General features: G+C 41.0%; 1 protein-coding gene across 10 annotated transcripts in view; it reads left to right on the plus strand.

Annotated features, from left to right (window-relative positions):
- Positions 1-19108, plus strand: part of PCNX1 (pecanex 1) — a 91971-nt gene extending 72863 nt beyond the window's left edge. For 8 of the 10 annotated variants that reach the window (XM_075151971.1, XM_075151973.1, XM_075151972.1 and 5 more), the window contains 8 exons: positions 1264-1364; positions 2609-2759; positions 4533-4763; positions 5164-5438; positions 7184-7425; positions 8519-8955; positions 10398-10538; positions 14067-19108. In XM_075151971.1, the coding sequence (XP_075008072.1) occupies positions 1264-1364; positions 2609-2759; positions 4533-4763; positions 5164-5438; positions 7184-7425; positions 8519-8955; positions 10398-10538; positions 14067-14207 (1719 nt within the window). In that variant the 3' untranslated portion in view covers positions 14208-19108. Of the gene's footprint in view, positions 1-1263; positions 1365-2608; positions 2760-4532; positions 4764-5163; positions 5439-7183; positions 7426-8518; positions 8956-10397; positions 10539-11425; positions 11490-14066 lie in introns of all 10 variants that reach the window. The other 2 variants (XM_075151974.1, XM_075151975.1) reach the window with 2 other exon arrangements.
- The last annotated feature ends 6054 nt before the right edge of the window (positions 19109-25162 follow it).

Below are 25162 nucleotides of genomic sequence, written 5' to 3' on the forward strand. Positions count from 1 at the left end.
TGGTTTTGATCTTCTGCTCTTGAGATGTGAATTGAAATAAATTTTATAAGTAGTAAATGATTTAACCTGTTCATTAATGAATTTTCATTTAGCAGCTCAAATGAGTTGAATCTTAGTCAGGCATTTATCTACATACAAAAGGGTATGTTTATAAAATTGACGTTTTGGGCTTAGATGTCAGTGTTTACAGATCAACCCTAACTTAAAACAAAAAACCCCCAAACAAAACAAAAACTCCAAAAAACCAAATACCTGTTGCCAGCTTATAAGATTGACTGCTTTTTTATTAGTGGTCATACTATACCATTCCTTTGGACCATTGGAATTGTTGCCTTGTGAAAATGATGATCCCATATTCAACCCTTTTCCTCTCTCCAAATTCTTTCATCTTTTAAACAGAAATATTAGTATGTTTGTAGAGGAATGCCTTGACTTCTTACTGTTTACAAAAAACCTGTATGTGGTCTAGTCAAAGTAGTGTTGTCTTTAAGAATAAGCAGAAATTGATTAAGATTAAAGGGATAGGAATATAATTGGAATTTGTGTTTAATGAAGGATCCAAGACTTCAGAGTTCAGCTTTACTTTGGAGGTAAAAGATTAATTAGAAGCCCATTTTAACAAGTGTAAAATTTAAAGCATTCTGCAGTCAAATGACAAACACCAGCCAAAGAAAACTGTTTCCTTCCAAGTCACCATCTTGTGAAATATTTTGTGTAGGTATTGAAAATCAGGTTGAATCACTTGAATGATACTATTATCTAGGGCAGTATATACCCTATAAAGCTACCACTGGCTTTGAGCTGCAGGCAAGTTTTTTCCCCGAATAAAGCTGTAGTCCAGGGAAGTTTTCAGTTAATTCAGAATTATATACTCCTAACCAGTAAGTGAGAATCCACTTTATTCACTAAAAATATTTTTGTCTTAACCCTATAATTTTGCTAATCAACAGTTTGCATACAAGATACACAGTGTGCATGAGGAATGTTGCATGCATCTGTTCGCTTACAATTTGTCTTATTTCAAATATAATATGTGTGTGTCTGCCTTTACAAATACTCTACATACTTGCAAAACTTTTTCAAAAGAATTCCTATTGAAAGTCTGAGCAAGAGTAATTAGTGTGTTAGGTACGTATGCACACTTGAGTTTGTGTACTTTTGTATGAATTTGGGTCTTTTTACTCCTTCTGGCAAAACATTTTTCTGTGACAGTTTCTTTACTCCATTCGCCTGACTATTCCTTTTTTCTTTTATTACTACAAGCCACTGGATTCAAGTAAAGACTCGCCCCTGGTGACATTGTGTTATGGACTGTGTGTTCTAGGGCGGAGAGCACTGGGAACAGCTTCACACCATATGTCTAGGTAATAAAATACTGTTGTGATAAGTTTCCCTTCCTCAAAATCCCTCAGGGTTCCTAGGTTAGGCATTAGATGAGTACCTCTTCATAAAAGGAACAGATATTTAATGTCATCTTTCCTTAAACTGGACAGATATGCTATGTAACCTGTCTTTGTTATAGCAGCCAGTGAAATGTAACCAAAGAACAGCAAGTGAGGGAGAACTTGAATTTGAGCATTTTTTTTTATCAAACCAATGCAAGGTGAGAATTCTGGTGTGGGTAAGCACCAGTGATAACTGATGAAAAAACCAAGAACTGGTTGAGTTCTAAAAGTAAGCTCTGTTTCCTGCTCCATGTGCCCTGTATGGAAATAGGAGGAAGAGGAGGACAGCTTCTTAAAATGAAGACCACACATTGTGATGGAAGTTAGATCAGACCATAGTGATAAGTTTCACAGTTGAGCTGGCTCTGTGGCAAGCGGTGGTGTTTTGTACAAGTCTCCTTCAGCTCAACTCTGTCATCATGTGGCAAACTCTTTCTTACAGACTGACAGCCTCGACGTACTTTAGAAAGCCAATGTAAAATATAGTTGTATGTTTCAGTAAATCAAAGGTGGATGGTTTAAAAAGAAAATAAAAAGAGGCATAATCAGGTGTGGAAGCTATTGGTCATCTGAGTGCCAACTGTAAAACTGTTTTACTTCACTTTCACAGAAACTGTTGACTAATATCTTCTACGTACCAGCCAATTGCCCCCTGAAGGTCTTGCAGATATGCAGTTGCAAGAGTGATCAGAGCATATTTGATTTTTCACTCTTAAGTTAGCTTAATAAAAGGAAATTATGCTTTTAAGCATGAGGAAGTTGTCAAGATTTTTATTCTGTACTGAAGCATGCACAACTGAAGCTACATATTCTCCTTAACTGGTCCATTGTGGTGTTACATTCCCTGAAAAGTTTTCTCTGTAAAAATCTTAAGAATAAAGTCAGGTGTTCCTCACAGTGTCTGTGTAAATAGTTTGTTGCATGTGTAGTTTATTTGTTACCTGTTCAGTGCACATAGACATTTAGTGTCCAAGCTTTGCTTACACACATGTTCCCTTCTCCCTGTCTTATCCTGTAAGTTATCTTTACAGAGAAGAATTGTGTGCCTTTCTGTACAGCTCAGTATTTTCAGCTCGTCAGTGATGACAATTGTGGGTATTTTTGTATTTCTGTTAATATTTGGGCTGTTTTCTTCTTTTTTTTGTTTTTTTTCCCCTCAACAGTAATCTGGAATCCTTCTTGTATGGCCTGCATGCCCTATTTAAGGGTGACTTCCGTATATCTTCAATTAGAGATGAATGGATCTTTGCTGACATGGAATTGCTGAGGAAAGTAGTGGTTCCTGGAATACGGATGTCACTTAAGCTACATCAGGTGAGAGATTACACAGGAAGATGTGTCCAGTTCTTTTTATTTCTGTGCGTTCGTTCTTTTAAAAATAAGTGGCTGGGAGAGAGAAAAAAGAGGAAGAGAATAAAAGGGCATGTGATAGAGATAAACAACTGAAAATGAGGGAGTATCATGTCTTGTCCTTTGTTTTATTACAGCTCATCTGGAAGGTGATTACAGAGGAAAAGGGAATGCAGTTTATGCTCAGAGCTTGAAAATTGTATCAAATGTACATCAGAGAACATGTCAAGCCCTGTTTCATATCTGTCTAGAGATAATTCCCCTATGAACAGCCTCTCTGATATTTTCCCTCCCTCTTCCCCTCTCCGCATATATGTAATTGGCTTAAAAGTTTATCATGCCATTCAAAGCTGCATAACCCTCTCCAGCTGTCCAATGGGAGTTGTTTTTCTTGTTCTTTTTTCTTTTTTCTTTGAAATGTTGTAATAACAGACAACTTGGCATTACTCGTTGATCCTGTCAGTAAGGTTTCAGGTGAGAATGAGAAGGTTGCTTTTCAATAAGCTGAAATTGGGGTCGGTCTTTATAGTGAAGTGAGGGTGAAGATGAACAATCTCAAATTCTGTCCAGTGTGCCTATTAACTAAGCTCAGCAAGTACAAGAAAGCGTGTACTGAGTGATAAGCACCCTGTGAGGCAGGGGAAGTGTTAGTACTGTAGAAGAACAAATCGCTTGAAAATCATAGTAAGTAGGCAAATCTTAGTTGCACTTTTTTTTAATAATAAATAGTTGCATTTTTTGCCTTCATTACAGAGTCTAGAAGTCCTCCAAAGCTCGCAGTGATTGAATCAACTCCTTCACGTAACACAAACTCCCTGAATTTAGCAGAATGCATATAAGTGTTAGGAGTATATGTAGCAAAGTAGAATAATTACAAAATCATTATTGAAACCAGCAGAAGTACCACTTCAGCAATTCTGAAGTGTTCTCAGTATATTTGGGTTACTGTGCAGAATAGGCTTGGATTAAGTCAGAGAATGAAAAGTGAGAAAAATACAAATATCTCTAACAATAGAAGAAGCTTTTTCTGAACATTGTTGTATTAATCTATAAAGAGTGATTTTATTCACTTGCAGTGCAGTAGCATATTGAGGCTTCAGTCAGTGTTGGGAATTTAGCTATTAACCACTATCCTTTTTAACCAGAAAGTAATGTGACCTAATACTGAATTGAATTTGCGGATTTTGTGGTTTTATTTGACTGGCAGTAATGTAAGTTGTGTGATAGTATCTGTTGCTGAAATAGTCTGTCATCAAGTATTAATGTGAACTTTTTAATAGAAAATACAGATAAACATTCTTGTCTTTCTTCCTATTGCTATTTTCATATAATACAGTCTCAGTAAATAATCGGTGCTTTACTTAAGTGTGTGTTACAGTTGGAGACTTGTGAATAAGCAAAGAAGCTAAAACTAAAATGCTTCTGCAGGCAGTATAAATAGATATAAATCTCCTGTGAAATTCAACTAGAAATTTACTTGAATCAATAACAGGCAGGTCCTTCCAATCATTTTGGTTTTAAGTTAAAGAAAGGAAACACAAGCAAATAGAACTAGTCTGTTGGAAAAGAGGTCATCTTTAACAATGTTTTTTAGTAGGTATCTGATATTTTTGATGTCTAACTCTGTGCAATGCACTGAGCCTTTCAAGAGTTTGAGGTGTGAAATGTTTGATTTTTACGCGGAGTTATATTTGAAATGTTAATCATATCTTACTGAACATGTGTTCTTGGAAACAGGATCACTTCACTTCTCCAGATGAATATGATGATCCTTCTGTCCTTTACGAAGCCATAACAACCCATGAAGAAAATCTAGTTATAGCACATGAAGGGGACCCTGCTTGGCGGAGTGCAGTTCTTTCCAATTCTCCCTCCCTGCTTGCTCTGCGTCATGTGATGGATGATGGCACCAATGAATATAAAATCATTATGCTGAATAAGCGCTATCTCAGTTTCAGAGTCATTAAGGTAAGCTTTGTGCACATTCCACAACGTGACAGTATGTTGTGGTATATTTTAATAACTATACCAAACTGCTACTCCAACTCAAATCATTACTTTTTTGTTACTGATCTGTCATTGCTAGGGCTGCTTCTTCTCGTATAGTGAAGTATTTCAACAGAAAATCAGTTCCTGACTTAAAATATCTTATTTCTCATCCCATTCTTAGATTTGCTTTATTCTCACTGTTGCAGCCTGTGTCCATAAGTTCAGCCTTTTAAAGAAGTGAATATGAATGCTTGCAGTTCTGCAGTGCCATATTACATACACTCGTGAAGGCCTAGGTATAGCAAAGCAGTCGTCACACACTTTGTTTCACTTTCTGACACAGCCTTTCTACTTGGCTTCTGTCTGTCATCTTTTGCAGGTGAATAAGGAGTGTGTGCGTGGCCTGTGGGCAGGACAACAACAGGAGCTCGTCTTCCTGCGTAATCGTAATCCAGAAAGAGGAAGTATCCAAAATGCAAAACAAGCTCTGAGGAACATGATCAACTCCTCTTGTGACCAGCCAATTGGATACCCAATCTACGTCTCGCCTCTGACTACTTCCTATTCAGATAGTCATGAACAGCTCAAGGAGATTCTTGGGGGAGCTATCAGCTTAGGAAACATCAGAAACTTCATAGTGTCTACATGGCACAGGTGAGCTGAGGAAATGAATTCTCATTAGTATGTGTTCATGCTCTCATATTCCACTAACTAATCTCATACATGCCCAACGCGGCATAATTACAATATTCAGTTGCCAAAAAAAAAGCTGTGGCTTTTTAAGGCACATCTGTACCATATGGCAACTGCTTTGGTACAGGATTAATCTTCAAGGCATATAAGTAATACCACATATAAGTAAGCCACAAATTATGTAAATGACAGCTCAGAAAAAACAGAACAGAAAGCCTAGATGCAAGAACTACAACTTCAGTTCTGATGTCAGGTCTGATAATGAGAGTCAGTGCAACTTCTGTATTTTTTTTTTTCAGTACCATCATTTTTGCAGTCTATAATACCGTGCTTACAGAATCAGAACTGTTTGGTAGGGTTCCTGTCTGGCAAACATTTAGCATGCAAATGCCACTATTAATATTAGGGTATGCTTATACATAGTAATTCAAGCTTTAGCAGTTGTTCAGAATTTCATGAGTGCTTATAAAGACACTGTATGTCAGAACCCGAACAAGTAACTGGAGTGATAAGATAATCCTCTCTCTACATGACCCCTTGGTAACCCAGTACAAACTTGTGCTGTGCTGTGTTCTATAGACCATGAGAACTCTTACTGCACTTCTGGCCTGAGCTGGCACTGTGGCTCCAAAAGCAACAGTGGCAGCTGTATGTGGCATTCAGAAATGTGTGTCCCAGTTCTTACCAGTTGCAGGAGCTGGTGCCATAGTTGGAACAGTCCTGTAGCTGTTCTGATGGTCATATTTACACTTAGACATCTACAGCACATCAAAACAGAACGAGCTGCTTCACCCCAGAATATGCCACACTTACTATAGTCTGTGGTGTTTGTCTTCTGTCGCCATCTGCTTGCCCGACACATGGATAGAATAAGAGGTATGACACAGCACAGTATTTCGATCCAAGCTGTATATGCTTTGGGATTCTGGATGCAAATAAAATTGGAAAGGAGTGCTCAGTGTATTTGAGTGCAACAGAAAGAAAAGAATAATTAAAGTAGGAATTGAAGGGAGAAGGAATGTGCTGTGTTTTTTGCGTCTATCTGAATTTTATTAATGCAAATGATGTGGTGAAGGGCCTGTATGTACACTGGAAAACGTTGGCTAGCCTACTGTCTGAATGTTCAAAATTCACATGAGAACATGTGATTCAAATAATTGCAATATGTACTTCAAACAACTGTGAGTACATTACATTACTGAAGGTGACAAGAAACCAAATACATTAAAAAGAAAAAACCGCAAAAAACCCAACAAACATTCTCTTCCTGCTCATCTGAATAGAAAAAGATTTTGCAGTGTAAGAATACACATATGACTGGAGTGTTAGGGAGCGTAAATTTTACTAAACTAAAAATGTTACAAAATAACCAGGATGTTCCACCAATATTTTATATTTAGAATTTTATCTTTTTATTGTACTTCAGAGGTGGCTTGATTTTTCAAAAGCTATTTTATATGAACATTTGACTTATCATAAATAACTATTACTTGAATAGCTGTCATGGAGAAAATTGCAATCTCTTAGAAAGCAGTATTTATACTTGCAAAGCACGTTCTGAGAAAATAAAGTCAAGTTTTATCTGATTTTAGGGAATGCTGTGGATTGTGCTGAGTAAAGCCTTTCGCTTGTCATCATAAGGTATTTCTTAAAATCCTGACGATTAGGAGGCCTGATTTAATGTGTCAATTGCATTATGTTTTCAGACTAAGGAAGGGTTGTGGAGCTGGCTGCAATAGCGGTGGAAATATTGAAGATTCAGATGCTGGAGGTGGAGCTTCTTGCACAAGTAACAATGCAACTATGAATGAGTCGCAGAGCAGCATGTCGCAAGGAGGAGGGAATGCAACTACAGGGCAGGGACCTGGAGCAGTACAGCACCCTCCTGTTGCAGCTCATCCCACAACTCTTCCTGCAGCTCATCCACCAGCTCATCCCTCCACTCTGGGTAAAGTTAAAATAAAACAAAGCAACAATTTTATACAAGTACAATCCTATAGCCAGAACTGGCCTTTCAGTTCTTTGGATCAGGCCTAAGTTAAAAGAAAAAACTACAAACAAAAGTAACTTGATTATGTAGAGTTAATCTGCTGGATTCATCTCAAACTATAGTGCTGTTTTATGCAATGCAAGGTTCCCAAACAGCGATTTGAGCAATAGGGGTATAGTTGTGCTGGCAAAATAGATTAAATAACTTTTTATAACACATCTCCATGGATTGGATCTTTTCTGTCATATTGTCTGCAAATGCTAAACTTGTTATTTTTTGTGAATGTCTTTATATATCTTATTTATACAGTGGAATGGATTCTCTATTTCCATAGTATTTTAGCTGAATCCTATCCAAGAGTCTGTAGTGATCTGTATTTAGGGAGGTGATAAACAGTAGAGCTGAGAAAAAACTTTCCAAGCACTGCCTTTACTCATAAAGAATATAAAAGTGTATGTAGTTGAATGAACTTCTTTTTTACACAACTTAACTAGGCCTATCCACTGTGGAGAGGTATCTATAAGTACTTAGTATAGGAAAAGCAATGACACCAATGCTCATAAACTGCAATTCCTGTTTTTCACTTTAAGTGCATTAACTTTTTCTGAATTTGTTTAAAAACAGCTTTTGCTCTAACCAATTTTCTCACTCAATCTTTGAATATCCAGTCAAGCATATTAAGAATATTTAGTATTTTGAAACATGGACATCTCTACCTGCCTTAATGCCTTAAGCATGGGAAACTTAAGTGTTAATATTAAGAAACAAATTGTAATGCGGGAAGAGCAAGGCTGAAGCATTTTTCAAGCTACTTGTCTTGCAGGGATTGTGAATTGAACAGAATATGAAATTCCAAGATAAGATGAATGGAATGTATTCAAATGCTCTGCCATATGAAATGCAACAGAGATCTTCTGCAATACAGCTTGTTTCAGAAGTTGTTGATTAGACCATCAGTTTTGTATCTAAGCGCTAAAACGTTTGTGTGTCGGAAATCTAATGTGTGTGGAAGGCTTTATCGAACTCCTGATTCTGTATCTTTTACTTTTAGGCACCAGTCACAGCTCTCACTCTGTGCAGTCAAGCCTTGTCAGACATTCCCCTGCCCGTGCCTCAGTAGCTAGCCACTCATCTTATTGCTACGGCAGTCGTCATTCATCTCTTCGCACATCCACAACAGGCTTTGTGCCTTGTCGGCGCTCTTCCACCAGTCAGATATCCCTTCGTAACCTCCCATCATCCATCCAGTCCCGCCTATCTATGGTGAACCAAATGGAACCTACTGGCCAGACTGGGGTCAGCGCGCAGCATGGACTGCCCTCTTCTAGCAGCTCCAGCCAAAGCATCCCAGCCTGTAAACAGCATGCCCTTGTGGGCTTTCTAGGGACAGAAGGAGGGAGTAATGCAACTGAAACTCAGTCGGGTGGTAATGCAAGCCCTGCAAATCAAATGCAAGCCAAAAAGGATGACGTTATTTACAGAATCCAGGTGAATAGTCCAGAAGAACAGGTTAACCTATGCTTCCATATGCTTGTGTCGGTGTTACCTTGCATGTTGTTGAAATCACTACTTTTAAATACACACACAGTCTGGAATGTCTTAGTATACAACTATTGTGCAGTTACATTTGGAGAACTAATGTGAGGAAAAGGTTTTCTGGACAACCAGCCTTCCTGCGTGCTTAGACATCCCTGTTTACGTTACTTATATGTATCGCTGTAGTGCAGCTTTGAGAAAGTCAGCTGAACTCTCTTCCACTTCATACTTAGTTTGCCTTTATTCCTTACAACATGTAAAACTAAACAGCTTCATTTGCACGGCAGAAAGCAACTAGCTTTTTTCTTTTAAACCAAGTAGATTTTCCACAAAAGTAAGTATAAAAATACTCACTTCACTTTCATATGTATTTATTCATTTTCATATGTATTTATTCTTTGGTTATTGCCACAAGTCTAGGTTTACTGAGCAACAAACAGTACACCATTGACTAAATTAATCATGGCAGCCTTACTCGTTTTGTGAAAATTCACAAATTTGTGTTCTTGCTCTTCTAGCTTTTATTAGCCCCACATACATGTCTTTGGCAGTATATATTAGTGGGAAACATCAAGAAGTGTATTTAATAGGATAGATCATAACAAACGTGATTTCATTGCTGATATCACCTCATTTTAGAGTAATCCTTAGTAAACTTAGTAAACTGCATCATAGTGGGCAAAGTTAACAAATTAATTTTGCAGGTCTGTGCTTAGTAGCTTTTGTTTGCAGGCAAGGGTTCTTTTATGAAACTGCTTAATTCTTCTGTGTGAGGAGGATACAGGCAAAGTTGACATGTGCCCTTGGATAGCAGACATTACGCGGTTCTCTCTGTCCTTAAATAGAAGAAGTTTTCAGGAGTTTTCTCCTTCTGCCCCTGTGGAAAGGCCAGTTTACTTCAAAACACGGGGTGGGTCCCAACTAACCATGCTAGTAGATAAATAGTTCTACAGCCTAACAGTAAATTCTCCAAGACCATGTTTCTTAAGATACTGTGTAAAAAGTGATGAGCCAGCTTAACAGCTCACCATCACTTAGCTCTTCCCCACTCCTGCACCGTGTGCTGCCAATGCTTATGTTGTGCCAGCTCCTCAGACCCTGCCGTGAGCCAGTGTAACCGAAAGAAGGGGTGGGAAGGGGAACCAGAGCTGCTGTTTCAGACAGCAGTGAACGGGTATATTGTCATCTGTATCTGAAACCACAGTCTCATTTCCAAATTCTCTGGTGCTTGGGCTTTTTCCTATCCTGGAGTTTGAGTTTCCAACATTGAAATTGGTCAGAAATTGATTTCTATGGGTTAGTCACTTCTCTGAAAGTGTGCAAAAGGTTACAGTTTATCTGTTTCTTTTAAATTTTGGCTGAACTAACAGTCAAAACTCAATTCCTGCTTATAGTTAATGGATCCCAGTCAAGTACTGGAAGGGATCAACGTGTCAAAAAGGAAAGAGCTGCAGTGGCCAGATGAGGTGATACGGCTAAAAGCTGGAAGAAACAGCTGGAAAGACTGGAGTCCTCAGGAAGGCATGGAAGGCCATGTAAGTTTTGCTTAGAAGTTGACAAGCTAATTTTAAAAAAGGCAGTGTCTTGATTCTATGGCAGTCTGCCTAGATGTCAAGGCCAAAGTTACATGTAGTAGTAAGTTGGATCAGCAGCTGTCCTCCAAGTCACTGTTGCTGGAAGAACAGGTCTAGAATCCTAATTCGAAGCAGAGGGATATTTCTGCAACTGTATCCAAAAGATGCAGGGTGATGATTCAAATGTCAGCCACCTCTCCTTCCTTGCTTTCTTCCAGCTCTTGTCATGAACAATGAGGCATTGTGCTCATTCATCCAACCTTCATTTTCCTTTCCTTAAACTGTCAATCCCTGAGCAAATACAGAAGGTCAATTTACCAACAAGTCCTTAACTGAATGATTAACAGTATTTGTTTTTAAATTATTCTGATGAAAATAGAGCCAAGTCTTTAGACGTCTCTTTATATATAATAGGTGCGTGATAAGTGTTTACTTTCCTTTAAGAAGGAAATCTGCTGTAACTAAAACTTGCGAAAGCCTATGACTTGAAACTCTGTCTCCCTTTTCCCTAGGGGTGTTCTATCTGCATTTTATAAAAATTCATTGCATTAGTTAGAAAACTTATCTCCCAATTTAGACTCTCTTTAAGAGGGGAAAAAACCTAGTTCTGTCTGTGAGGCTTTTTGGTTTTTACTGAGGCATACATTTTTTTTTAGACCTTTGTGTCTATAAAGATGCTCCAGCGAGTATTCGTTCAGTGATAAATAGTAAAAGGGAAGAGTCACTGACATTGTGTCTGCATTGGTTCATCGATACAACTCTATTTTCATTTGGAATATGTCAGATAAGAATTTGCTTTGATTGACTGCTTACCTCAATTGAAGGCATTAATTCTAAATTGGATTCAGGGGCTGGATTTTGCAGTCTGAAAGTCCACATCCACATCGTTGTGAATGTACGTGCAAACTTCAGGTAAGAAATGGCAATATGCTGATAACAGTGTATGCCAAATCTACCTTGATGTTACAGGTATGTGAAGGAAGGGCCTGAAAATAAATTCCTTCCATGAATAATTGCATCATACTTGACGGTCCACTCTTAAGATAGTAGGGTTATCTTGTAGGTAACACCTAGGAGTAGAATGCTGCTGTAAATATTCATAGTTATGTTGGGTTTAGATGTTAATACTTTTGAATTTCCTTGTTAGCTATTGCAGATAAAGAATGTCGTAAAGATGGTGAATGTAAAGGGCTATATCGAAACATGTCCTGTTGCCTGGTATCATTGGACAGTTGTTTTCAGGAGTTCCTGAGTGTTTTGCAAATTGCAGCATGCTGACATGTACAGTGATTGATGTTACAGAAAGATTAAAACAAGAGGATTTGAAGGTCAGAGTAAGCTACTGTTCTGAATGTGTCTCATCTATTTTTGGTGCAGCATGCTGGCAGGTTTTTTTAGAAGAGCATCTTTTAACCTAAGAAGAAAGGGGGAAAGCACCAGATTATCCTATGTGTGATTAGGAGGGGATTTAACTTGATGACATAGTTTCCACTGCCTGCTTCAGCTGCCTGTGGTTAAACATACTAGTACCAGTAAAGCCATTAGCTTTTAGGACAATCTTCTCTTTCTGATCCTGCAGCTGTGGTCCTTTCTGCAAACAGGCAGAAATGATTCTTACCTGCTGAGATGCTGCTCATCAAGCAGTTTATCAGCCAAAGCCTTATGTCAGTGCTCTTGGTATGAAGTTCAGCACTCAGTTGTTTAAAACTTTTCTGCTACATAGAAAAAAGAATTTTTCTTAACTTTGCTTTTTATTTTGCTGAGTACAGTATATATAATACATAAAAACATTGTAGGGTTTCTTCAAGGAAATTAAATTTAGCAATCCTCTTTGTATTGTAGCTACTTTTTCCAGGACTTTGAGATTAAGGTATACTCTGCATTATCTTTCTATGATACCTGACACTGGCATGCAGGAGAACCCTTTTCCCCCCAAGAGATTATCATCACCTCTTGGCTATCTAGTGACATCATTTTGCCTGTTATCTGTCATTTATGGGTATCAAATAAATGCTAATCATGATAGAAGAGATGGTAAAACGGAGTGTGGGAGGATGGTTGCAGTGAGTTACCATCTATGTACAACTCTAGCACATACACTGTTTTTAAGGAGCCATTATATTGATGCTTTTGGAGTCAGCCCTAAGCTATCTCAAAGGCACCAGTTTTAAGGTGGACAACAAGGATGTAGTACTTGGACTTTATTGGGAAATGTTTTATATGTCTGGGAAAAGAACATTCTTGGCCTCACTCCATAGAGCAGCATAAAAAGTTTATTTGGACAGACTTTGATGAAGTCAGACTTGAACAGTCTGCTTAAATATCATGCTGTTGCATCAAACAAAGGGGAACTAAAGATGCCATGCTTTCCCGGCTGAAATGCTTTCCCCGTGGATGCAGTGTAGATCTCATGCAGTGGACAAAGCTGAATCTCATTCACCCAGTGTTAGAGAAATAGGCAGCTGTCAGATGGGTATAGTGAGGATTAAGGGGATCACTTGGATTTGATCTTGGAAGATGTAGGTTGCCTGTGGTTTTCTGTCCTTTTTTCCCCCCACCTGTATCTTTAGAACTCTTTGAAAATCGGATTTTGTAAAAATTAATTTTATTTGCTTTTTACCTTACCTTGTCTTGAATTTAGGATTCTTTTCCCACAACTGACAAATTTGAGATAATTCCATTCCTATGGAGCTGGCAATACGTAAAACCATGTTACTGGAGCATCGTTGTGGTTCTTTGGGGCATCCAGAAGTTTAAGGGTGTATTTTTATGGAGGCAACTGAGCAGAGACATATAAGGTCATACAAAGGCCTGTATGGAAAAGGGGCTTTCTGATGGTCAATATCAGGTGGGATCCTTAGAAGCAGCAGATCAAAGTACTTGAATTCTGTAGATCCAAGGGAGTATGGGACAGTAGTTTGTGGCACTGTTTCTGAAACCCTTCCTCTTTGTAATATTTTTCATTTTAAATTATCTTTGAATAATTTAATTAAAAGATCAATCTTGAATTCACAGTGAGTGGGAACAAAATTAGGGCAAGGGATTTGACTTAGAGGAGACAGTAGTTTACACCTAACTCCTGATAAACTACAGTTCTGTGCTATTATGTGCTGCACAGCACTGAGGTATTTTAAGACTATTACAGCTAGAGCATCAAAATATCCCAAATCCATACATGTACATTTTTTTCGGTTGTTACTCACTTTGCATTAACTGTTCGGTTCTGATTTGGGTCAAGTTGGTTGATCCTGCTAAAATTCAAATCAAAGGCTGGCTCTTCTCCGGGAAGCTGCAGACCTCCAGCAAGACTTCAATGAGTAGCTTATCTGTGGGTATGCTGTCGCTGAAAAACGAGCAACTAAGTCAGTATAGCACTTACATTGCTGTTCTTTTTGCCCTGTAAAGGGTCTCGAATTATCAGCCACAGCTTTGATATGACAGCTCTCCCTACAGAACTTATGTTTTATCATACTTCTTTCCCCCTCCCAGGTGATTCACCGCTGGGTGCCTTGCAGCAGAGATCCAAGTAGTCGGTCCCATATAGATAAAACCATCCTGCTGGTTCAAATCGAAGATAAATATGTTGCTGTTGTTGAAACTGGAGTCCTTGAACTTGGGGCTGAAGTGTAAATCTCTTTAAGACTGAAACTTCCCCTTCTCCAACGATTCAGAAGAGAGAAGGGTCCAGAAGAAGCAGCTCCCAGGACATGAAACTTTGGTCCAGTTGCAGGAAAGGACTTGAAACAAAGATTTGTCTGTCACTTTCCCCAAATAAACAAGTGTAAGAAATTTTTTAAGTTGTTAGCTGCTGAAGAAACATTTGCATGAAGGATAGATTTGTTGAGACATATCTTTTTGTTTATAAATTTTGTTTATGCATTGCGTAATGCTTTAAATCAACAAACTTTTCAGTTCTAAGATCAGAGCACCTCATATTTTTCTAATTGTTTTGCCAAAAATTGCCATGTCTTGTCACAGAGTGTGTGGAATTCATCCACCTTATTTTAAAGAAATTGACTACAAACCTTCAGTTTGGTGAAACAGTGTAAGGGTTTCAGGTGTGGCAAGAAGAGACTGAACAGATGTATAGATTCTTATTCCTTATGAGCTAAACATTAATGAGAACTGCACTAATTTTTTTACAGCAATGCACTAAAAACAACCCTGAGATTGCTGAGAACATTTATTTATATATATAAATATAAGTATATAAAATACCATTATTTAAATTGCCTTTGGGATTAATCCCCTCCCTCTCCATATACATGTTGATGGTAAGGGCTGTGCCATGGGTTTGGTTCTATGTTCTGTATTCCGTACAAGTGCATTTGCTGCATCCTCTTCACAATAAATGATAAAATAACAAATATATAGAAAAGCACCTGAGTATCCCTGTACTACATCAGACTCTATTGTGGTGGCAGTGGTACCTCAAACCTCTACGACACGTCTAGCTTTAAAGTGGACCCCAATATACTACCTTTCATCTGTCCTCCCTTCGCTAGCCATGGCTACCTTGCTTCTTTACACCCAGAGCTGGCTATGTTGTTTCATTGGCTCTTCTCTGGCAGAGACAGTTGTTCGAGTCTTGTCCGGGGAGGTGCAGGTCCATGATTACTTCATGGATGCTTGAAGGTTTTTTGATTCCATCCAATTGAAAAAGAAAAAACAGCAACAACAAACCCTAAAAACAAAACAAAACAAAAAAAAAACAACAAAAACTTGACTTCAACTTTTAAAGAGCTTTTATAGAAGGCACAGCCCTAAACTTGTATCACTTTTACCACCTTGCCTTTTCTTTCCCTTTAGTCTTCATTCTTTTCTATGACTTGAATTTTATTTTCTGTGATTATATATTCTATGTAAGTGTAATTTGAGTATTTATAACTGTGAAGTTGAATTATTCATGTGTTACATATCCTAGGTTTTATTGTATTTTTTTAAAAGTGTGTATTCAGGGAAACAAGTAACTCAGAACTATCATGGAAGTGTGAGAGGGAAACTGGTTTGTTCTTGACTTGCAGTTCCTATGACTCACTTCTCTTAATCTGTAAAAAAAAAAATGTACCTGTTGTGATTGTTTCCTGTTTCTGACCTGTAATTATGTAGGACTCTGTGGGGAAACTGCAGACAGTCCTAGCTTTTGGGAGCAGCCATCTTCTTCCCAGTCACCTCCACTTCTTTATATGTAACGTAACCAGAAGAGACTTCTGATATACCACAGAGGTTATTGTAATTATTTCTCTGACATCAGAGAAACCTTGTCCATATGTACCTAATGTAAGAGTGAAATTATGTGGGTTGAGAAAAAACAAAGGAAGAAGCAGCTACCTAAGAAATACCGGTATTCCGACACAAGTCACTGTATGCCATCTAGCCATGAAAGGGTAAGTCTGTGTGCCTGGTAGGTAGTCAATTCTAGATACTGTTCCCAGTGAGTTATACTGGGACCTTGCTTACATCATATACTATGCAAACTTGTACTCGAAGTACTGTGCATCTTACAGTTGCGTATTACTATTTGGGTTATGCGTATGCAGTCCCATTTAATTTTGGTATAAATGCACAGTTCTGGATCTGCCACCATTGAAATAATTTTGCTGTTCCACATAGTTTATCATATGCACCCATTATAGTGTAGTTAAATTAATCTCCTGCATATCTGAAAATGTAGTACAGTAGGATGAACCTTCTTCAGCAGGTAATGTTGCTGTCAGGAATGAAGAAAATGTGTAAGTTTTGAATTGAAGGTGTTTTAGTTAAGGTTTTCTTCTGTGTCCTTCCCTTCAGGTAATTACAGGGTTTCCTGTATCACTAGGAATATTGCTTCATTTTAGAAAGAGGGATTTGTTTGAAAATAGGCCCCCTTTTGATATTAGTTGCATGAGGTTTTTACTTGTACTGAAGCTTTGAGGTAAACAAATGACTGAAAAACAAAATACATAGGTTTTTTTTTAAAACTTGACTGAAGCAACTTTCAGTATGTTAACCCGGGCTCTGAATAACCTCTTTCACTCTCTTCAGGGCAAGATAATGACAATGTCCATTGCTGGTAATAGACATGATAGGAATTAATGGCTTGTTAACATAAAAATTCTAGAGAATCTGTAACTGCCTAGAATTAGATCAGCAAACAGCAGATGGGGAAAAAGAAAGGCGTTTTTTAAGGGGCAGAGAGAGTTGATGGATCTTTCTATTTATTTTTTTTAATCTTAAGGCTTTTAGTGTGTTGCCTTCAGGAGATGGATTTTAATGTGGCCACTTAACAGGTTAAACAGGTTAATACCTCCTTTCAGACATTCAGCAAACACCTGTTGTGAAGCCATTCACATATAGTGCTCATACCTGTTCCAGATCTGCTCAAGAGAAGCTACGTAGTTGAAATTTCACTCTTCCATAAGGCTTTTGAAAATTAACTTTTAAAAAGTTTTCCTGAACTCTTAAGAAAAGCATTCTGAACTCTTAAGATTCATATATGATTGTACGTTGGTTTGTGCAAAGTTTGTGTCTTGGTTTCCACTGTGCAAGTGACAAAACTGTGTTTGTTTTCTTCTAACTCCCCACAAGATAGATCTGTCCATGGAAGCCTCTGTTCTAGATGGAGATTACGTCATCTTTTGTTTTCTTTCCTTTGGCCGTTGTCTTGATGTGTAATATTTTTTTTCCTGTTGTGAGTATGGAAAAGATAGGTATTTTCAAATTAGCCCTGTCGGTCCATGTTGAGCTCAGCATAGAGCAGACATTTTTTTTTGAGATTCTTCTAAGCTTTCATGAAAACCCATTGTAGATGAGTGCTTTAACTGTTCACTTGCATTGTGTGATACTCTCTTGCCATAAGAACATTCCAGTTAAGTCCTGTTGTTTTAGCTTCCAGGTAGATCCCAATCTATTTTGTTTCTCTCGGATTGCTTTAAAGGTAGTATCTGTGTGTACGTACGTAAGGACTTACTGCTCCCTAAAACAAATACTCAATTACAGAAAAGTGCTTGAAAACCCCATTAATCAGATTATGTTCATTGGTAAAAATGGCTGCTACTTAATTTTTTAAAACCTCTTCCCAGTTCACCTCCCTGTGAAATCTTTTAAAATGTTCTGATTAAAACAAACAAACCAACCCCTAAAATGTGTATGTGACACCACTGATGACACCTAGACTTCTGTGCAACTTGCACTGTATGATACTTGTGATGAATTCTGGGGATCTCTCTCATGATTCAGCATTTGTGAAATGATTTCAGAGTTGAAAGGAGAGCAAGGGGGAAGATGATGATTATTTTTTGAGGTAATTCCATGTAGGTTGAATGGTCCTACAGCCACTTTGCCTGGGACATTTGGCATGTTTCTGAGTGGTGATCTCAATTTTCCGGTCAGCTGTGTGGTTCATCACCAGGCATTCCTTACCCCCATGTTCACAAACCCCTTTGGGAACTGAAGAACTCTTTAGAAGCCTAGATGACTGGTGAGGTGAAAGGTGAAGACTTGTGGCACAGGTCCATGCCCTTGGCTGTTTGGCAAGTGGCCGTAAAGCTTTGTCTGGACTTGGGTGAGGGGGAAGAAGAGAGGCCTTACAATTGGATTCAACTGCAGATCGTTTCTCTGATCATGCACACACCACCATACGACCTAGGAGTGTAGATACGAAGACACTGCTTTAAAAATCTTTCTCAATTACTGAACTCTCCATTCACAAAATGGAGCAGGATAGATTGCATTTCTTACCATTAACAATATTATTCAAATATTACTCAACTTATATTGGATTTGGGGTTATACCACCACAGGTTTTATGTACTTAATTTTATTAAGGAATTTTATACCTATTATATAGGCATCTATTCTTTTCTTGTCTGGCTTGCTATTTGATAATCTAATGCAGTACATTCAGTGGCGCTGGACTCTTTCAGAAATTATACTGGTAATTACTGGTGCCTTAGTAAAAAAGTGGGTACATAACACCTTGGTGGAAAGTAAAGCATGTGGCTTGTTTCACCCCAGCATGATATGCGTATTTCCAAAAAGGTGATTAAGATGGCTGCTCCAAAAGATCTTGGGAGTATACATACATCACTTGGTCACAAACATCTGAATATGAGCATTTTTTATGACTTCTGGTATGTACAGTTTGAATAGATAATCCCAGTACACCTAGTCCACAACTCTGAACGATGGCGGTCAAATAGCTGGCTGTGTTAACTTGTTACGCAGATGCCCCCAAAAGCTTGACAATAAGCTGCTGGTTAGGAAATGGAGGGAGAGGGGAGTAGAGCATAAATGAGAGGATGGCTTTGCTTTTTAATGGACAATGAAAATATATATTGCCTCTACCAGCAAATGGATACCTTGCCAGGGATAGGGATATATGTACCTGCGTGTCTGTGAGTGTGTATGTGTCTGCGTGTGTTACTGGAAACAGCCTGTAAATATTGTAGCTGTTTAAAATGGAAAAGGCAGAGAGTTTTTTGCAACGTGTTGCAGCAAAAGGACAGTATTGACAGTGGAGAAACACTGAGAAATAAAAAAACCTTTTTTCACTTGTTGTCATTTATTGCACTATTACATTCTTTTAAGGTGTCATTCTCACAAATTCCCTGTAAGCACTATTTTAAGTTTACTCAAATCACCCTTTCATGAAGGATTCTCTTAATTTAAAATTATTTCTCTTAGGTAGCTGTAATAGTAGAAGGGAGAACCTCAGCTTATTCCTATTTTACTGCCAGCATCATCCCTGTTCTTATCTTTTTACATAAATATTGAGTGCCCCCTTTTCCACAGTTAAATGTTTTTCTCTTGTCTTTTGTTCAAGCAGTTGCTCTATTTACCATGGATTTCCCTTCTCTCTGAATCTTTTTCAAAGCCCAGAACACTACTGTACTGTCTTCATGCTCAGTAATTTTCCATTCCTCATACTTCCCAGGGAAATATTTTACCTAGTGTGGTTTAATCAGTGATTTCTAACTTTCTGCTGTCCTTGATCTGATAGCCAAGTGCAGCATTGTGTAAAGTCCGGATGAACCGAAGCACTTGTTCACTGAAATGAAGCACTTGTTGATACAGCGATACTAATTTAAAAATACTCTGCTGCCATCTGTACACTGGCTGCTCTCGGGCATCTCGCATTTCTTCACGCTAGTACAGAGAATTACAACATCATCTTGTCACTCTGAGTTAGAAGCGAATTTTTTAAACATAAAAATAATAGCGATTTATTCATCGGACAGCTCTAGATGTTTCAGAATAGAGATTGGATGTTCCCTTCTTTTAAATATCAAACCAAACATCATCCTCCACCTGCTGGAACGTGCTTCTCTCTGCCTGTACTAGACAAGGACCAACAGCTGCTTCAGGCCTTAATTTATGAATGAAAGGGGAGAGTACAAATATTAAGAAGTATTCTCAAGGAAAAACAAGTCCTTTTTACTAAAAGCTAGTGGATCTCATGGAAAAGTTCAAAAGGTCTGTAACTGATGTGCTTATAAAAAGCAGCCAAGGTTCCAGCTATATTTTTAACAGTGACCATATAAAAAAAGGACATGAGCAGCACTTCCTTGCAAGGCAAATCCCAGCACGATTTAGGGGTGGCAGCGGAGACGATGGATTTGTGCTGTAGTCCACTGTTTCTTGCTGTCAGTGTCAGCCAAAGGACTGCAACTGGTACAAATTGGTGGACTGGAGCCCTAGTTAGTGGTTGGAGTCTGTCGGTTTAGTTTTGCCTGAGAGGAATCCAATTCATGTGCTCCAAGACCACGTATCTCTGTAAGCCAATGTCTGGGACCGGGGAACAACTGGATGTTTGCTTCAAAAACATACACCTAGTCTGTGTGAGTGTAATGCCTATCACATGGCTTCCTTGTAATGCCAAAGATGATCCTGTACCATGTTTTTATTCAGCCTTCCTCTGAAAAATAATTCTTGTGTAGAAAGGAGCCGGTGACTAAGCAGATGATACTTGGGTTCCAGCAGAACACTGCCACACTTACGTTTGAGTGTCTCTTAAGAGTTTTCACTTTGGGTTTGGTGAGCTTAAATGTTTTTTTCTCTGACTCATCAGAAAGTGGTTTGTTTTTTTTTTCCCCTAGATACTGGTGCAGAACACCTTGTCATATTGCGGTACTAACGGCACGTAGTGCTGATGTCGCAGGGTATCGAAGTGCTTTTGGTGGAAACTCAAGTTACTCAAGAAATGAGCTCAGGCAGTTAAACTGCTTGTGCAGGAGGTCTGTTTTAACTTTTTCCTGGTGGTTCAGCCTTCTGGGCTTTGCAACATAAACAGAAAGAGCACCAAGTTATGCTGTAAACAAGGGAAAACTTTGGATGGACATTTTGGCTGAGTGTTTTGGTTCCTTTTCAGCTCCCTTTTCTGCCTTTATACTTTTGTAACTGAAAAGTCAGCTTATTTTGGGCCTTCCTTAGTCTATCACAAAAGTGTTAAGAGATTAGCTGTGTCAGAAACAAGTCTGAAAAGGGTAGAGGGGCAGAGCAGCAGCTCTCGGGTAGTGCTAGTTTTTAGGTTTATTATGTTGAGTAAATAAGCATGCCCCACGTGGTAGGATAGTGAAGCGCTAAGAAGATACTTAGGAGGGAAAGAAAAAAAAAAAAAAATCAATCTTTGAGTCCGAGAGTGTTAAAGAGAAAAGGGGTCCCAGGCCCTGGGCGGCGGGTGGGTGGAGGGGCCTCTAATGACGCCTCAGCAGTGGCTTTCCCGAGGCGGCTGAAGGCTTGCTGAACCAAAGGACAAGCTGTGCCGATGAGACGCGACGAGCGGGGAAGGTGCGCGCTGCCCGCGGCGCACGGGCCCTGCTGCGGCCGCGCGGCGCCCGCCCGTTGCTGCCCGCGCAGCCCCGCGGCGGCTCGGCCCGGCGCTCCCCTCTCCCCCGCCGCCGGGCCGGGGGCCGGCAGGTGGCGGCAGGAGCCCGCCGAGCGCTCGGGGATGGCTGCCGGGCTGCCGCTGCCCCGGCCGCGGCGGTCAGAGGGGGCTCGGGCTCCGCTGTGGCCGGGCAAACCCACCCCCCCCCGCTCCGGACCTGGCCCCTGTGCTTTTAACCGGGGGCGAAGGGTGGTCTTCACGGGAGGAAGCGGACAAGCAGGGGGCTCGGGGCAGCCTTTTTGATGCCCGCCGGCCCCGGCGCTTGCAAACCTCTGCTGGAGCAGACACGGTGAAAGAAACGCCTGTGATTGCAGAGAGCTAGTTTTTAAATCCCCACCTGGCTTTCTGCTTGCTCATCTGTTCTAGCGAGCCTTTGGGGTTGTTTTTTTCAATAATGCCATTTTAATCTCCACCCCCTACCAAAGCATCCAGATGTTTCTGCTAAGCTAAGCAGCAAAGCCGATGATAGCAGCGTTCACACGCAATAGGTTAGCGCTGAGCTGCCCCGTCAATCCTGCGTGGAGAGGACCTGCACTCCTTCCCTGCGGGGCTGGGGGGCTCTGGCCAGAGCGCCTGTGGTAGAAAGCCCCTGCTAGTTCATGCCCTTGTGCTGGGGCTGCCGCCTCTCCCTTACGTTGTCAGGGAACTGACTCTGCTTTAAAAATAGAAGCCTTTCCTCCCTACCTCCAGGTGGGAATGCAACCCCAACCCCAGCAGCCCTGCAATGGGAACGTGCCAAGGGGCAGGGCAGGAACGAGCAGAGGGCAGAGCTCCAATCCCTCCAGCGAGTGCAGAGCCTGAACACTTCATTTAGGGATCCCACAGTCTGAAATAAGGTACCTGGGACCTTGCTGGGCCACCACGTATTAATATTGATGAGCCTCCCACACCCGTCGATGAAAACTGCTGAGAAATTCTTCACGTGGCATGGCAGCAGAGTAGCCCATATCCCCGCAGCAGCGCAGGCAGTGTGGTTATGGCACGGCGTGTCGCTGCCCTCCGTCCCGCGCCCCTGAGACGCTGATGTGCCGAGGTGGTTGGGGCTGGCTCCAGACCTGCGGGGATCAGGCGCACCGAGAGCCATAGCAGCGTGTGTCTGACCGCTGCCGCAGCCCTGGCGTGAGCTCGGGGTGGTTTTCTAGGAGCCCTTCGCCCCCATCAGCTCTTCTGCCAGCTGGCTTTGCTCAGGTCTGTGACCTTCCCTCTGCAGACCAGGACAGGGGTGAATGAGTTTGATTTGGGGTTTTTTGGCATTGTTTTATAACGTCCTTTCAGATGTCAAAAAGTAAGGAAGACGCGCAACCAAGCAATCGTTTTCTTTGACTGTCAGTGATCCCATGGCCAGGGAAGTAAGAAGAGAGGAACAAACAGCAAGAAAAAGGAAGACAAATATTGGGGAAGGGACACGTGAGGAAAGAGAAAGACCACCTTCATTTTTCTGGAAGCTGGAAGAGATGAAGGGGGCAGCTCCAATATAATTTCTCAGCCTCTTTCCAGTAATTCCCCTGTGTTCATGTGAATCAGAGGTGAATTCCTCAAAAGTGCAAATTAATTTTGAATACAATTCTAATTTAGCAAACACCAGTCTTGGAAACTACTAAAAAGGTCATAATAGGCCACTTGCTTCACTACAATGTTTTGTACATATTATGGTGCATTACCATTCTCATGCAAAATTGCAGATTAAGCCTTGGTTTAAGCGCACAGTGTCCCAGCTCCTCTGCCACGCCAGGAATGAAATGGCTGCTGTTTCCACATGCAGTCTTTGCAAATGCACAGCTAACTCCTGCAACGCAAACACGTGTCCCTACTGCAGTTGCACTAAATGTAGCCTGATGAGGATCTGAGCAGCCCCTGCTGCTTCTTTGGACCCCACATCCCTTGCACTGGTGTGGCAGGTTTCGCAGAAGAGGCATCCTATGAACATGCTTGGAGTTCAATAACTCTTTTTCGCTCCTGCTGTGGAAAGAAATCCTTGGGACCTGCGCCCTTGGGAATCCTTCTCACAAGCCTACCTGCTCCATCTGATGCGGGTGCTAGAAAACGCAGGCAGGAGATTGTCACCAGTAAGCCAACGCTGTCTTTGTAAAGAACAATTTCCTCCTTTGTCGGTGGAGTGTGTTTTACAGATCCCGGCAGTGGCTGCCAGGGACGGAGAGGCCATCGCGACGTTCTCCAGCAACACAAACCATTCCCACCCTCCTCCTTTTTCACTGTGGGAACATCACGGGTTTGGAGCAAACGGCTCACCCTCCCCTGCGACGTAACTGCCGTGGTACATTAACTTTTTCTCTCTTGCGCACTTCATATTTACCAGCGCTTTGAGCGATCGGCCCTCGGTGTTCCCTGACACCCGCTGAGAGAGGAAGCCAACGCTGTTCTCCTTGCCGGCGCAATCGCAAGCACCCTCATTCAGGTGTGCGGAGAGCAAAACCGGTAGCAGCTCGTCCCTCTGCGGGTTACAAGACGGCAGCTCTCTCTGGAAGAAGCAGCACTCTGATATATTAGGAGCAATTACAAACTACAGCTTCCTCTTGTCTTGTCATTCTTGTTGTTTGCTATTAATTGAGCGTTTTGTTCCATCGATGTACATCTAAGGTGAGACTGGGGCTGTTTCCTCCCCTGGAGATGAGAAGGAGTTAGCCCAGCGGCGCTGGCGATAACCGATTGCCCAGCCCCCCCAGGCTCTCTTGCCCGGCCGCGGCAGAGCCAGCAGCTTGTATTTCTTGCCTTCTCAGGATCTTCTCTATGAACAGCAAGGTAACCTGCTTGCTGCACCCTGGGTTCAATGCTCTTTGCTCACCTTTGCATAAGGCTTGGAAAGCTCTGGGCTGTAGCTTCCTGCAGCAGTCTTGTCTTTTGTCACTGAATCTGTCAAAATCATCCCTGGAAATGACTCCTGGCTGTGACCTGGGGGATTTCATAGAATCATAGAATCACAGAATCATTAAGGTTGGAAAAGACCTCTAAGATCATTGAGTCCAGCCGTCAACCCAACACACCATGCCCACTACACCATGTCCCTAAGCGCCTCATCTACACGTCTTTTAAATACCTCCAGGGATGGTGACTCCACCACTTCCCTGGGCAGCCTGTTCCAAGGCCTGACCACTCTTTCAGTAAAGAAATTTCTCCTAATGTCCAATCTAAACCTCCCTTGGCGCAACTTGAGGCCATTTCCTCTCGTCCTATCACTTGTTACTTGGGAGAAGAGACCAACACCCACCTCGCTACAACCTCCTTTCAGGTAGTTGTAGAGCGCGATGAGGTCTCCCCTCAGCCTCCTCTTCTCCAGGCTAAACAACCCCAGTTCCCTCAGCCGCTCCTCATAAGACTTGTGCTCCAGGCCCTTCACCAGCTTCGTTGCCCTCCTCTGGACACGCTCCAGCACCTCCATGTCCTTCTTGTAGTGAGGGGCCCAGAACTGAACACAGTATTCGAGGTGCGGCCTCACCAGTGCCCAGTACAGGGGCAGTTTTATGGGTGCCTTACCTGAGTTTTTTTAAAAAAAAAGCATTTGACCAATGCCTCTACTTCAAGGTAGGTTATTTTGTTGCTGTCGGGGGAGTACCCGAGTAAGGGCCCCTGACACATGTCCCCTGGCCAGGGCTGCTCGCTGCCATCCCTGGAGCCTGGATGTCCCCCTGGAGCTGCAGCCGCACTCCCCCCAGCTCCACCAACACACCCGCTGGACCAATCACTTCCAGGGCAAACAGCACCG

This window comes from Calonectris borealis, chromosome 5 (assembly GCF_964195595.1).
Source record: "Calonectris borealis chromosome 5, bCalBor7.hap1.2, whole genome shotgun sequence".
Lineage (NCBI taxonomy): Eukaryota > Metazoa > Chordata > Aves > Procellariiformes > Procellariidae > Calonectris > Calonectris borealis.